The sequence below is a fragment of the Aotus nancymaae genome, unplaced genomic scaffold, assembly GCF_030222135.1.
Source record: "Aotus nancymaae isolate 86718 unplaced genomic scaffold, 86718_ANA_hifiasm-v0.15.2.pri h1tg000028l, whole genome shotgun sequence".
Lineage (NCBI taxonomy): Eukaryota > Metazoa > Chordata > Mammalia > Primates > Aotidae > Aotus > Aotus nancymaae.
Window position 1 is genome coordinate 41,404,653 of NW_026988441.1, and position 12,848 is coordinate 41,417,500.

At 52.5% G+C, this 12,848-nt stretch overlaps 1 protein-coding gene across 1 annotated transcript in view; it reads left to right on the plus strand.

The window, feature by feature from the left end:
- The first annotated feature begins 5,357 nt into the window (after window positions 1-5,357).
- The window catches only part of SLC39A3 (solute carrier family 39 member 3), a 13,489-nt gene continuing 5,998 nt past the window's right edge, over window positions 5,358-12,848 (plus strand). Inside the window, exons 1-2 of the mRNA XM_012436275.2 lie at window positions 5,358-5,442; window positions 10,165-10,496. Of these exons, the coding sequence (XP_012291698.1) occupies window positions 10,287-10,496 (210 nt within the window). The 5' untranslated portion in view covers window positions 5,358-5,442; window positions 10,165-10,286. The remainder of the gene's footprint in view (window positions 5,443-10,164; window positions 10,497-12,848) is intronic.

A 12,848-nucleotide genomic window follows, 5' to 3' on the forward strand; every position in this document is an offset into this window, starting at 1 on the left:
TTTAAAAAATAGAGGTAGGGTCTCATCATCTTGCCCAAGCTTGTCTCCAACTCCTGAGCTCCAGAGCTCCTCCCATGTCAGCCTCCCAAAGTGCTGGAATGATAGGCATGCATCACTGTGCTGGGTTTTTTTTTGGTTGTTTTTTTAGATGAAGTCTCGCTCTGTTGCCTAGGCTGGAGTGCAGTGGTGCCATCTCGGCTCACTGCAACCTTCGCCTCTAGGATTCCAGCAGTTCTCCTGCCTCAGCCTCCTGAGTAGCTGGGATTATAGACATGCGCCACTACGCATGTATTTTTAGTAGAGACGCGGGGTTTCACCCTGTTGGTCAGGTTGATCTCGAACTCCTGACTTTGTGATCCATCTGCCTTCGCCTCCCAAAGTGCTAGGATCACAGGCATGAGCCACTGCGACTGGCCTGTTTTATTTTTTTAATTTTTATTATTTTTATTTTTTTTTCTATTGCACTCTGAAGACACCTGCTCCTACATAGCTTCTGGTGCATAGAAGGTTTTCAAAAACGTGTACTGAGTGAATCAACACCAGAAGCTCATGTAGGTCCTTCTCTGAGCAGCCTGAGTCTCCAAATAATTATGAATAAATATCCCATGCTATGAATTCCCCTGAGGAAGGAATCGTCCTGTGGCGTCTACCTGATGTGCTCGTGTTACAAGCCATCTTTTTCTTGTCGTGAGTTATGGAAAACAGAAACAGAGTCAGATCACTCTGCATCTCATAATAAAAATAGCTACCACAATCCACGTGTTCCACATGGCGAAATCAGCTCCACGCATGCAGAAAATGGCATTAAATGCTAAGAACTTGTAAATATCTCATTTATAGCCTCTGCAAAACTGAACTCCATCTTTTGACACCTTCCGTCTCTGTGCCTCCTCCATTCTTTCCTTTTATAGTGAGCACCAGAATCCATCCGGCGGCTCCAGGCAGAAAACTAGAAGTCATCCCCGACACCTCCTTCTCCTGCCACCCACACGGACAAACCAGTGCCAAGTCCTGTCAATTCACCCTCCACAATATTTCTCAAATTCACCCACTGTCCTTTCTCTCTCCTGTCAATGCCCTCATCTAAATTACCATCAAGTCTTTTTTTTTTTTTTTTTTTTTTTAATAGAGATAGGGTTTCACTAGGTTGCCTAGGCTGGTCTCGAACTTCTGGACTCAAATGATCTCCCTGCCTTGGCCTTCCAAAGTGCTGGGTTTCCAGGCGTGGGCCAAGGCACCCAGTCCAACTCTTGCCTAGAGGACTCTGAAGCAGTCTCCCTGCTTCCATTCTTACTTCTCTGTAATTCAGCCTTTCTTTACACACGAGTCAAAATAATCTTAAGATGTAAAATTAGATGACAACCCTCACCTACTTAAACCCCTTCAATGAATCACACTGAGCTTACGGTAAAATTCAAATTCCATAGCTCGGTCTATGGGATTATCCCTCATCTCTCATCTCCTCACTGCTCAAGAACGTCCAGCCAGACTGGCTTTCCAGCTCCTCAGATGCAGCAAGCCCTACTCCATCTTTTCATCAACTATCCTTGTTCCTCTCTCGCCTGGCCTCAGTACATTTGACTTGGCTGATTCCTGCACAGAAGTCGCTCTCTTTCTTTCTTCACAGCACTTGGTACAACCTATAGTTTTTCTAGTACGAATGTGTATTAGTTATCTGTTGCCGTATGACAAATTATCCCCCAAATTGCCACCAGGCATGGTGGCTCATGCCTGTAATCTCAGCACTTTGGAAGGCTGAGGTCGGAGGATTTCCTGAATCCAGGAATTCAAGACTGGCCTGAATGGCATAAGGTAAAAAATTAGCTGGGTATGGTGGCACATGCTCCCAGCTACTTGGGAGGCTGAGGCAGGAGGATTGCTTGAGCCCAGGAGGTCATGGCTGCAGTGAGCTATGATTGTGTCACTGCATTCCAGCCTGGGTGATGGGCCAGGACCCTGTCTCAAAATACAAGCAAACAAACAGAAAACTAAGTGGCTTGAAACAGCAGGTGTTATCTCAGTTTCTGTGGCTGAGGAATTCAGGTGCAGTTCTTATGAGTTTTCTGTTTTTAGGGTCTTTTCATTTTTTCTTCTTCTTCTTTTTTTTTTTTTTTTGACACAGAGTCTCACTCTGTTGCCCAGGCTGGAGTGCAGTGGTATGATTTCGGCTCACTGTAACCTCTGCCTCCTGGGCTCAAGTGATTCTAGTGCCTCAGCCTCCTGAGTAGCCGGGACTACAGGTGCCCACTACCAAGCCCAGCTAATTTTGGTATTTTTAGTAGAGACGGGGTTTGCCATGTTAGCCAGGCTGGTCTTAAACTCCTGACCTTAAGTGACCTGCCCACCTTGGCATCCCAAAGTGCTGGGATTATAGGCATGAGCCACCATGTGCAGCCCTGTTTTAGGGTCTTTCAAAGGCTGCGATTGAAGTGGCCACTGTGAAGCCAGTATCCGAAGGCTCAATTGGGGCAGGATCCCCTTCTATGATCATGTTCACGGCTGTTGGCAGCATTTGGTTCCTTATCGGCTCTTGAGCCAAGAATCTCATTGCCTTGCTGACTGTTGGCTGGAGGACACCCTAAGCTCCTTGCCCTGTGGGTCTCTCCAGCATTTTAGCTTGCTTCGTCAAAGCATGCAGGCTGAGAAGGCAAGAGACAGGCTCTGCTGGCAAAACAGAAGTCAAAATCTCTTATAGCCTAATCGCAGAATGATAGCCCATTAGTTTGCCGTTTTCTACTTGTTAAAATCAAGTAATCAGGCCAAGCACAGTGGCTCAAACCTGTAATCCCAGCACTTTGGGAGGCCAAGGCAAGAGGATCACCTGAGGCTGGAGTTTGAGACCAGCCTGGCCAACATGGTGAAAACCCATCTCTACTAAAAATACAAAAATTAGCTGGCGTGGTGGCAGGTGCCTGTAATCCCAGCTACTCAGGAGGCTGAGGCAGAAGAATCGCTTGAACCTGGAGTCGGAGGTTGCAGCAGGCCGAGATCACGCTACTGCACTTCAGCCTGATAAGAGCAAGACTCTGTCTCAAAATGTTTTTTTTTTTTCTGTAGAGATGGAGGTCTCACTGTGCTGCCTAGGCTGGCCTTGAACTCCTGGACTCAAGTGATCTTCCTGCCTCAGCCTCCCAAAGTGCCAGGATTACAAGCGTGAGCCACTGCGCCCTGCCAAGATTTGTTTTTTAACTTACGTGTTACCTCCCATACTTATTTTTTCATGGTTTGAACACTTAACATCTTTCTTTTCGTTTTCTTTCTTTCTTTTTTTTTTTTTTGAGACGGAGTTTCGCTCTTGTTGCTCAAGCTGGAGTGCAATGGCGCGACCTTGGTTCACCGCAACCTCCGCCTCCCAAGTTCAAGACAGGCCAGGTGCGGTGGCTCACACCTGCAATCCTAGCACTTTGGGAGGCAAAGGCGGCGATCACGAGGTCAAGAGATCGAGACCATCCTGACCAACATGGTGAAACCCCGTTTCTACTAAAAATACAAAAATTAGCCGGGCATGGTGGTGGGTGCCTGTAGTCCCAGCTACTCAGGAGGCTGAGGCAGGAGAATCTCTTGAACCCTGGAGGTGGAGGTTGCGGTGAGCGGAGATTGCGCCATTGAGCTCCATCCTGGGTGATGGAATGAGATTCCGTCTCAAAAAAAAAAAAAAATTAAAGAAAGAAAATAACCCACAGGGCAGTGGATGTGAGGAAAGACAGCTGCATGGTTAGGAGGCTGTACTTCTGTTTCCCGTGTTTTAAAATGAAAATAATAGGCCGAGCATGGTGGCTAACGCCTGTAATCCCAGCATTTTGGGAGGCTGAGGTGGGTGGATCGCCTGAGGTCAGGAGTTCAACACAAGCCTGGCCAACAGAGAAATCCCGTCTCTATTAAAAATACAAAAAATTATCTGGGCGTGGTGGCAGGCACCTGTAATCCCAGCTACTCAGGAGACTCAGGGAGGAGAATCACCTAAACCTGGGAGGCAGTGGGTGCAGTGAGCCGAGATGGCACCATTACGCTCCAGCCTGGACGACAGAGCGAGACTCCATCTCAAAAAAAAAAAAAAAAAAAAAAAAAAAAGGCCAGGCATGGTGGCTCATGCCTGTAATCCCAGCACTTTGGGAGGCAGAGGCGGGTGGATCATGAGGTCAGGAGATCGAGACCATCCTGGTCAACATGGTGAAACCCCGTCTCTCCTAAAAATACAAAAAATTAGCTGGGCATGGTGGCGCGTGCCTGTAATCCCAGCTACTCGGGAGGCTGAGGCAGGAGAATTGCCTGAACCCAGGAGGCGGAGGTTGCGGTGAGCCGAGATCGTGCCATTGCACTCCAGCCTGGGTAACAAGAGCAAAACTCCGTCTCAAAAAAACAAAAACAAACAAACAAACAAACAAAAACAAAAGAAAAATCAGACAGTTAATGGGATGCTGATGTAAAGAAACACAAGCTGAACAACGTGGTGACGGGAAAGTTGATATTGATTTTGGGCCCAGCCATGTGGAGACAAAGAGAGGGTTTGCGGGGGAGCTCCTCTCCTCTTTTCGATGCATTTTTGGTTGTTGTTGTTGTTTTTTTTTTTTGAGACGGAGTTTTGCTCTTGTTACCCAGGCTGGAGTGCAATGGCGTGATCTCGGCTCACCGCAACCTCCGCCTCCTGGGTTCAGGCAATTCTCCTGCCTCTGCCTCCCGAGTAGCTGGGATTACAGGCACGTGCTACCATGCCCAGCTAATTTTGTATTTTTAGTAGAAATGGGGTTTCTCCATGTTGGTCAGGCTGGTCTCGAACTCCTGACCTCAGGTAACCGCCCACTTAGGCCCCCCCAAGTGCTGGGATTACAGGCGTGAGCCACCGGGCCCGGCCAGCATCTACTTTCTTAGCAATTTTACAGTTTGCAATGCGTTGTTATGAGCTGTAGCCACCATGAGGTACAATCTCTTGAACTTATTCCTCCTGCCCATCAACAGAGATTTGCTGAAGGGCTGAATCTGCTTCTTCAGCGGTCGGGAAGGGCCTGAGCAGCGAGGACGCTGACAGAGGAGCCGTCTCGCGTGGGAAATCGCTTCCCGTTCACTCCCAAGCCTCCTTCCAAGCGGGATTCAGCACCTGGCGCCCCTGGACAGCTCTGGAAACCAAACCCTGCCGGAACGTTTCCTAGCCGATCCGAGTTTCCCGCCGGGGCCGCTTGGTGGCTGCGCCCGCCGCTCAGCGGGAGGAAACCCCTTTCCAGTGCCGGTAGAAGAGGTGGAGTCGCATATGAGTGGCATGTCCCGCAGCCAATAGCACGAAAAGTTCTGCCAGCGGCTCTCGGGGAGGCCAATGGGCAGGGGCGTGGGCGGGGCGTGGGTCAGCGGCGCGGAGCGGGGCCTCTCCGGGCCGCGTTTGTGGGGTCGAGACTGTGTGGCGGTTGAGTGGGGAGCGGCGCCGGTCGGGGGACGAGGAGCCCCCGGGAGGTAGGTGAGGGCTGAGGGAGGAGCCGGGGCGGCAGGGCGAGGCCGGGAGGCGCTGGGCGGCCTGTGGTCTGGTGGACTCTGCCCGCCCGTTAGCCAAGGCTGGGCTCTGGTGTCCAGCAGCGCGAGGCACACAGAAGGCGCTCAATTAGTGCCGATTGAATGAATGAGCCCGTGCCTTCCGCATCCCGGCCCGAGCAACCTCCAATTTGAGAGCATGCAGGCCGCCCTCACCTTCGCGGTACAGAATGAGGCATCCAGATGGCGGGCAGGTCTTTATTAGGCGCCTACTGTGTGCCTGGCTGTCTCTGCGCTTGGTGCAGCCGGTCTGGAGCAAGACTCACAGCCTGGTCCCGCCCAGCTCACCGCCTGGAGGGAGGGACGACTTTAAACGACTTAAAATAATGTAATTCCTAGTTTTCTCTGTAGCACAAAATAAAATAACACCAGGGAAGGGGGCGGGGAGGACTGTGAGTGGAGCCTTCTGAGCAGTGAACCGAAGACCTGTATGCAGTGAGAGAGCCAGGCCGTGAGAGGCGCTTGGGGCTGGTGGCCGGGGAGATAACCCAGTTGGGGAAAACTCAAGGACAGGGGAGGAGCTGAGGTTCCTCCTAAGAACGGTGATGTTTTGGGGTCCAGGGTGAAACGCACTCCACTTCGGTCCACTGCGTCCTGGAATGCGGCCCCATCAGTGCCCACATGCTTCCCCTCGTCCTGGTGTTCAGCCAGCGGTTTTTGAGGATCGGTTCTGCACCAGGCCTTGTGGCGGGTACAGGGATTTGGTTCAGGGTGGGAGTCAGCCAGGTGCAGGGAGGGAGGCCCCCCTTTTTATTATTATTATTTTTTTGAGGTGGAGTCTCTGCAACCCAGGCTAGAATGCAGTGGCGCGTTCTTGGCTCACTGCAACCTCCGCCTCCCGAGTTCAAGCGATTCTTCTGCCTCAGCCTCCAGAGTAGCTGGGATTACAGGCACCTGCCACCACACCCAGATAATTTTTGTACTTTTAGTAGAGAAAGGATTTCATTGTGTTGGGCAGGCTGGTCTCGAGCTCCCAACCTCAGGTGAGCTGCCTGCCTCAGCCTCCCAAAGTGCTGGGATTTCAGGCGTGAGCCGAGGAGGCCCTTTTGAGGGGTCCTGGATGCAGTGAAGCAAGAGAGAAGAAGGCGGCATTGCTGGAAGGTCAGGGGAGAGAGAGCAGTGTTCCTGACAGAGAGAGAAGAACCCGTGCAGAGGTCCTGAGGCATGAACAAGCTGGGCACAGAAGGGACCAGCGTGGGCTGAGGCAAGATGGTTGCTTGTTGTGCAGAACCTCAGCCTCAGGGTGCAGAGTTTAGACTTTATTTTGGGGCACGGGGAAGCCATGGACCACCACCCTCTGACAGAACGTTCTGCATCGGTGAGAGTGTTCCCTTTGCTGTTTGATACGGTAACCACAGAAGTCAAGTAGGCTTATGTGACTACGGAGCACTTGAAATGCAGCCAGGGAGGCTGAGAAGTGGAAGTTTAGATTTTATTTATTTATTTTTGTTTTGTTTTTGAGACAGAGTTTTGTTCTTGTTTCCCAGGCTGGAGTGAAATAGTGCCATCGTGGCTCACTGCAGCCTCTGCCGCCCAGGTTCAAGCGATTCTCCTGCCTCAGCCTCCTGAGTAGCTGGGATTATAGGCATGTGCCACTATGCCCAGCTAATTTTTGTATTTTTAGTAGAGACGGGGTTTCACCATGTTGGCCAGGCTGGTCTCAAACTCCTAACCTCAAGTGATCCACCTGCTTCGGCCTCCCAAAGTGCTGGGATTGCAGGCATGAACCACTATACCCAGCCTGGATTTTATTTAATTTTGATGAACTTTTTTTTTTTTTTTTGAGACAGTGTATTTGGGTTCTCTAGAGGGATGGAACTAATGGAATATTAGATATATATGTTTATTAACTGTTACCTCACCTGAACACAAGATTCCACACTAGGCCACCTGCAGGCTGAGGAGCAAGGAGAGCCAGTCCGAGTTCCAAAACTGAAGAACTTGGAGTCTGATGTTTGAGGGCAGGAAGCATCCAGCACGGGAGGAAGATGCAGGCTGGAGGCTAGGCCAGGCTCTCTTTTCACATTTTTCTGCCAGCTTATATTCTAGCCACACTGGCTGCTGATTAGATGGCGCTGACCCAGATTGAGGATGGGCCTGCCTTTCCCACCCCCTGACTCACATGTTACTCTCCTTCGGCAACACCCTCGCAGGCACACCCCGGATCAGTACCTTTTATCCTTCAATCCAATCAAGTTGACGCTCAGTATCAACCATCATAGACAGGGTCTTCCTCTGTTGCCCAGGCTAGAGTACAGTGGTGGGATCGTAGCTCCCTCCAGCCCTCAACTCCTGGGCTCAGGCTGTCCTCCCGCCTCAGTCTCCCAAGTAGCTGGGTCTGCAGGTGTGCGTCAGTATGCCTGGCCAGTTGTTTTATTTTTGTGCAGATGGAGTCTCCCTATGTTGCCCAAGCCTCAAGTGATCCTCCCACCTCGGCCTCCCGAAGTGCTGGGATTACACGCATGAGCCCCTGTGCCTGGCCTAGTTTTAGTTAACCTTTAACAGATACATGTGGCTAGTCGCTGCCCTTTTATTTTTTTATTTTTATTTTCTTTTTCTTTTTTTTTTTTTTTTTCTTATTTTTGGGATATAAGCAAATCGCTGCCCTTTTAGATGGCTCAGCACTGGAGAGTTTTCTGTAGGAGGTGATAATGTGCACCAAGTCTGGGCACAGGGTGAGGTACTTACTGTGGCAGGCTCAGTCAACAGCTAATGCAGGCAGGGTACTCACTGTGACGGGCTCAGTCAACAGCTAATACAGGCAAGGTACTCACTGTGACGGGCTCAGTCAACAGCTAATGCAGGCAAGGTACTCACTGTGACGGGCTCAGTCAACAGCTAATGCAGGCAAAGTACTCACTGTGACAGGCTCAGTCAATAGCTAATACAGGCAAGGTACTCACTGTGACGGGCTCAGTCAACAGCTAATGCAGGCAAAGTACTCACTGTGACAGGCTCAGTCAACAGCTAATGCAGGCAAAGTACTCACTGTGACAGGCTCAGTCAACAGCTAATACAGGCAAAGTACTTACTGTGACGGGCTCAGTCAACAGCTAATGCAGGCCAGGCGTGGTGGCTCATGCCTGCAATCCCAGCAGTTTGAGAGATTGAGGCAGAGAGATCTCAAGGTCAGGAGATCGAGACCATCCTGGCTAACACAGCGAAATCCCATCTCTACTAAAAAATACAAAAAATTAGCCGGGTGTGGTGGCACATGCCTGTTGTCCTACGTACTCGGGAGGCTGAGGTAGGAGAATTGCTTGAACCCGGGAGGTGGAGGTTGCAGGGAGCTGAGATCTCACCACTGCATTCTAGCCTGGGCAACAAAGTGAGACTGTCTCAAAAAAAAAAAAAAAAAAAAAAAAAAGCTGGCAGTGCATGGTGGCTCACGCTTGTAATCACAGCACTTTGGGAGGCTGAGGTGGGTGGCTTACCTGAGATCAGGAGTTTGAAACTATCCTGGCTAACATGGTGAAACCCTGTCTCTACTAAAAGTAAAAAAATTAACCAGGCGTGGTGGCAGGCACCTGTAATCCCAGCTACTCAGGAGACTGAGGCAGGAGAATCACTTGAACCTGGGAGGAGGAGGTTGCAGTGAGCTGAGATTGTGCCACTGCACTCCAGCCTGGATGACAAGAGCAAGACTCTGTCTCAAAAAAAAAAAAAAAAGGCCGGGCGCGGTGGCTCAAGCCTGTAATCCCAGCACTTTGGGAGGCCGAGGCGGGTGGATCACGAGGTCAAGAGATCGAGACCATCCTGGTCAACATGGTGAAACCCCGTCTCTACTAATACAAAAAATTAGCTGGGCACGGTGGCGCGTGCCTGTAATCCCAGCTACTCAGGAGGCTGAGGCAGGAGAATTGCCTGAACCCAGGAGGCGGAGATTGCGGTGAGCCGAGATCGCGCCATTGCGCTCCAGCCTGGGTATCAAGAGCGAAACTCCGTCTCAAAAAAAAAAAAAAAAAAAAATGCCGGGCGCGGTGGATCATGCTTGTAATCCCAGCTTATTTTAGGAGGCTGCAGCGGATCACCTGAGGTCGGGAGTTCCAAACCAGCCTGACCAACATGCTGAAACCCCCATCTCTACTAAAAATATAAAAAGTTAGCCAGGCGTGGTGGCATATGCCTATAATCCCAGCTACTCGGGAGGCTGAGGTAGGAGAATTGCTAGAACCTGAGAGGCAGAGGTTGTGGTGAGCTGAGATCACGCTATTGCACTCCTACCTGGGCAATAAGAGCAAAACTCCATCCCTGCCCTCCTAAAAAAAGCTAATGCACTAATTAGCTAATGCCCCACTGCCAGTACTCATCTGGGGGTGGGGCAGCCAGGTGTGGTGCCTCACGCCTGTAATCTCAACACTTTGGGTAGATTACCTGAGGGCAGGAATTCGAGACCAGCCTGACCAATGTGGTGAAACCCTGTCTCTACTAAAAGTACAAAAATTAGCCGGGCATGATGGCGGGCACCTGTAATCCCAGCTACTCAGGAGGCTGAGGCAGGAGAATCGCTTGAACCCGGGAGGCAGAGGTTGCATTGAGCTGAGATTGCACCACTGCACTCCAGCCTGGGCGACAAGAGCGAGACTGTCTCAAAAAAAAAAACAACAAAAAACAAAACACCTAATGCAGTGCCTCTGCCGTTCACAGTTGCTGGACTGAGACATGAGCCTCCAGCTGCGTGGTTGGGCTCGGTAGCGCGTCGTGGGACTGGGGTGTGCGCCCACACATGGTCTGGACCTGCGGTGACCAGAGCAGCCCAAGCCACCACCATGGTGAAATTGCTAGTGGCCAAAATCCTGTGCATGGTGGGCGTGTTCTTCTTCATGCTGCTGGGCTCCCTGCTCCCCGTGAAGATCATCGAGACAGACTTTGAGAAGGCCCATCGCTCCAAAAAGATCCTCTCTCTCTGCAACACCTTTGGCGGAGGGGTGTTTCTGGCCACGTGCTTCAATGCGCTGCTGCCCGCCGTGAGGGAAAAGGTAAGGGCTGCCTGGCTGCTGGCCGCAGCCCATGGTGCCTATGGCCGGGGGACTCCGATGCGTTTTCAACACTGACACCAAGTTCAGCGGGGGCCTTGATGCTGTAAGGGTGACGGAGAGTCGGAAGTGAATTTGCTGTGTGATTGTGAACTGGTTGCTTTCTGTCTCTGTGCTCTACTGGCTAAACATGGGGATCTGGACTAGACCTGGGATCCCCAAGTGGCGGCCTTGTCGGTTGTCACCTGATAAATAATCAGACCAGCCCACCCACCCAGGTAGCACACACTCTGACCTGAAGCAGGAAAGCGTGGCCCCTCTCCAGTTCCTGTATCAGTCAGCTACTGCCACGTAACAAATGATAGCAAACTTAGCATCTTAAGACTGCAGACGTGGCCGGGCGCGGTGGCTCACGCCTGTAATCCCAGCACTTTGGGAGGCTGAAGCGGGTGGATCACGAGGTCAAGAGATCGAGACCATCCTGGTCAACAAGGTGAAACCCTGTCTCTACTCAAAATACAAAAAATTAGCTGGGCATGGTAGCGTGTGCCTGTAATCCCAGCTACTTGGGAGGCTGAGGCAGGAGAATTGCCTGCACCCAGGAAGTGGAGGTTGCAGTGAGCCGAGATCGCTCCATTGCACTCCAGCCTGGGTAACGAGAGCAAAACTCCGTCTCAAAAAAAAAAAAGACTACAGACATTTATCATCTCACAGTTTCTGTGAGTCTCACAAGGCAGCAGTCAAGGGGTCTCCTGGGCTGTGGTCTCATCTCAGTGCTCATCTGGGGGTGGGCCGGCCTCTAAGCTCACGTGGTTGTAAGCCGGGTTCAGTTCCTTGTTGGCTGCCAGACCGAAGGTGTCTGTTTCCTTCTATCTGTTGGCTGGGGGCAGCCCTCAGCGCCTGGCCACATGGGCCTCCCTGGCATGGCCAGTTGCTTCATCAGCAAATGGAGAAGATGGCCACGCCTCCCTGTAAGACAGAGGGCACAGTCTCATGTCCTGCAGAGATGGCAGGGTATCCCTTGCCCTCTGCCCCGGTGTCTGCTGGTTAGAAGCAAGTTCAAGTCCCTCCCATACTCAGGTGGCCAGGGCCTCACAGAGTGTGGCTGTCAGGAGGCAGGGGCTTCTAGGGGCCGTCTTGGAGGCTGTCCACCCCAACTCCTGACAGCATTGTCCTCCAGTGACCTGTTCCTTGAGCTCCCCACGTCAGGAGCCCAGAGTGTGAGTCCCCGTGTAGGGCCACAGTGTGACCGGCCCTGGCCGTGCTTGCTGGGTGACACTGGGTGAGTGGCCTCCTCTCTGGGCCAGTGCCAGATGTGACAGTTGAGTCTGTGTTGGTGACATGCTTGGTGGAGATGTGAGGACTCCCTGTTCTTCCTCCCAGCGAAAGTGCAGAAGCTGTAAGCTCACCACTGTGCCCCGACCCCGCTGTTCCTCGTGCCTGGTGTTCAGAAAGGAAGAGCAGGGCTGTTGTCTGACGCGTCCTCTGAGCCTGCTAGTGTGGCGGGGGGAGTTCCGGGGCGGCCTCCGAGCCTCCAGCCCCGCTGTGCATGCCCCGTGTTGTTCCCTCCTCTGGAGCGTGGGTGGGGCTGGGACTCCCGTGGGTGTCACTCCTGCCATTGGGGCAGACTCCCAGCAGAGGGGACTTTGCAGCTGTGATGACTGCTGCAAATCTGTTAACACTGAGTTCATCAAAATGGAGCTGGGGTCAACCTGCCCTAATCAGGCGAGCTGGTTACCCTCCTGCTGGCCTTGGAGAAGCAAAAAGCCAGGGTGTGCCCACAGAGAGGCTTGAAGCGAGGACCCGAGGGCAGCCTCTTGGTGCCAAGAGCCATCCCCGCCAACAGCCAGGCAGGACACGGGGGCCTCAGTCCACAGCCGCAAGGAGGTGGACTCCCAACCTTCAGTCAGCTTGAAGGGGACGCCGGGGGCCAGTGAGATCTCAGCCCTGACGACACCCTGGTTCTAGCCCCGTGAGCCCCGGAGCGGAGGGCCCAGCCAGCCCGCATCTGGACTTCCGCTGTTCAGAGCCGAGGTGCCGCACTCCTGCTGTTCTGCGTGGCCGAGTCTGCGTTCATTTGTTCTGCAGCGTGTGGAGACAGACGTCAGCACTGTGAGGATGTCTCCTGCATCCCAAAGGCCACCGCCAGCCCCACCTTTTCCCGCACGGTCAGGGTGTCACCCCGGCAACCCCCCAACAACCCTCTGACTGCAGGCCTGAGCGACTGCGGGGGGCTTGCTCTTCCCTGCCCCTCATTGCAGTGGCCTTCTCACGGCCCCCAGACCTCCTCTGTGCCGTTTCCCTGCCCTCGGCCTGGCCAGGCAGACGAGGTCCCTCCTCCCGAGTCCCCAGCCT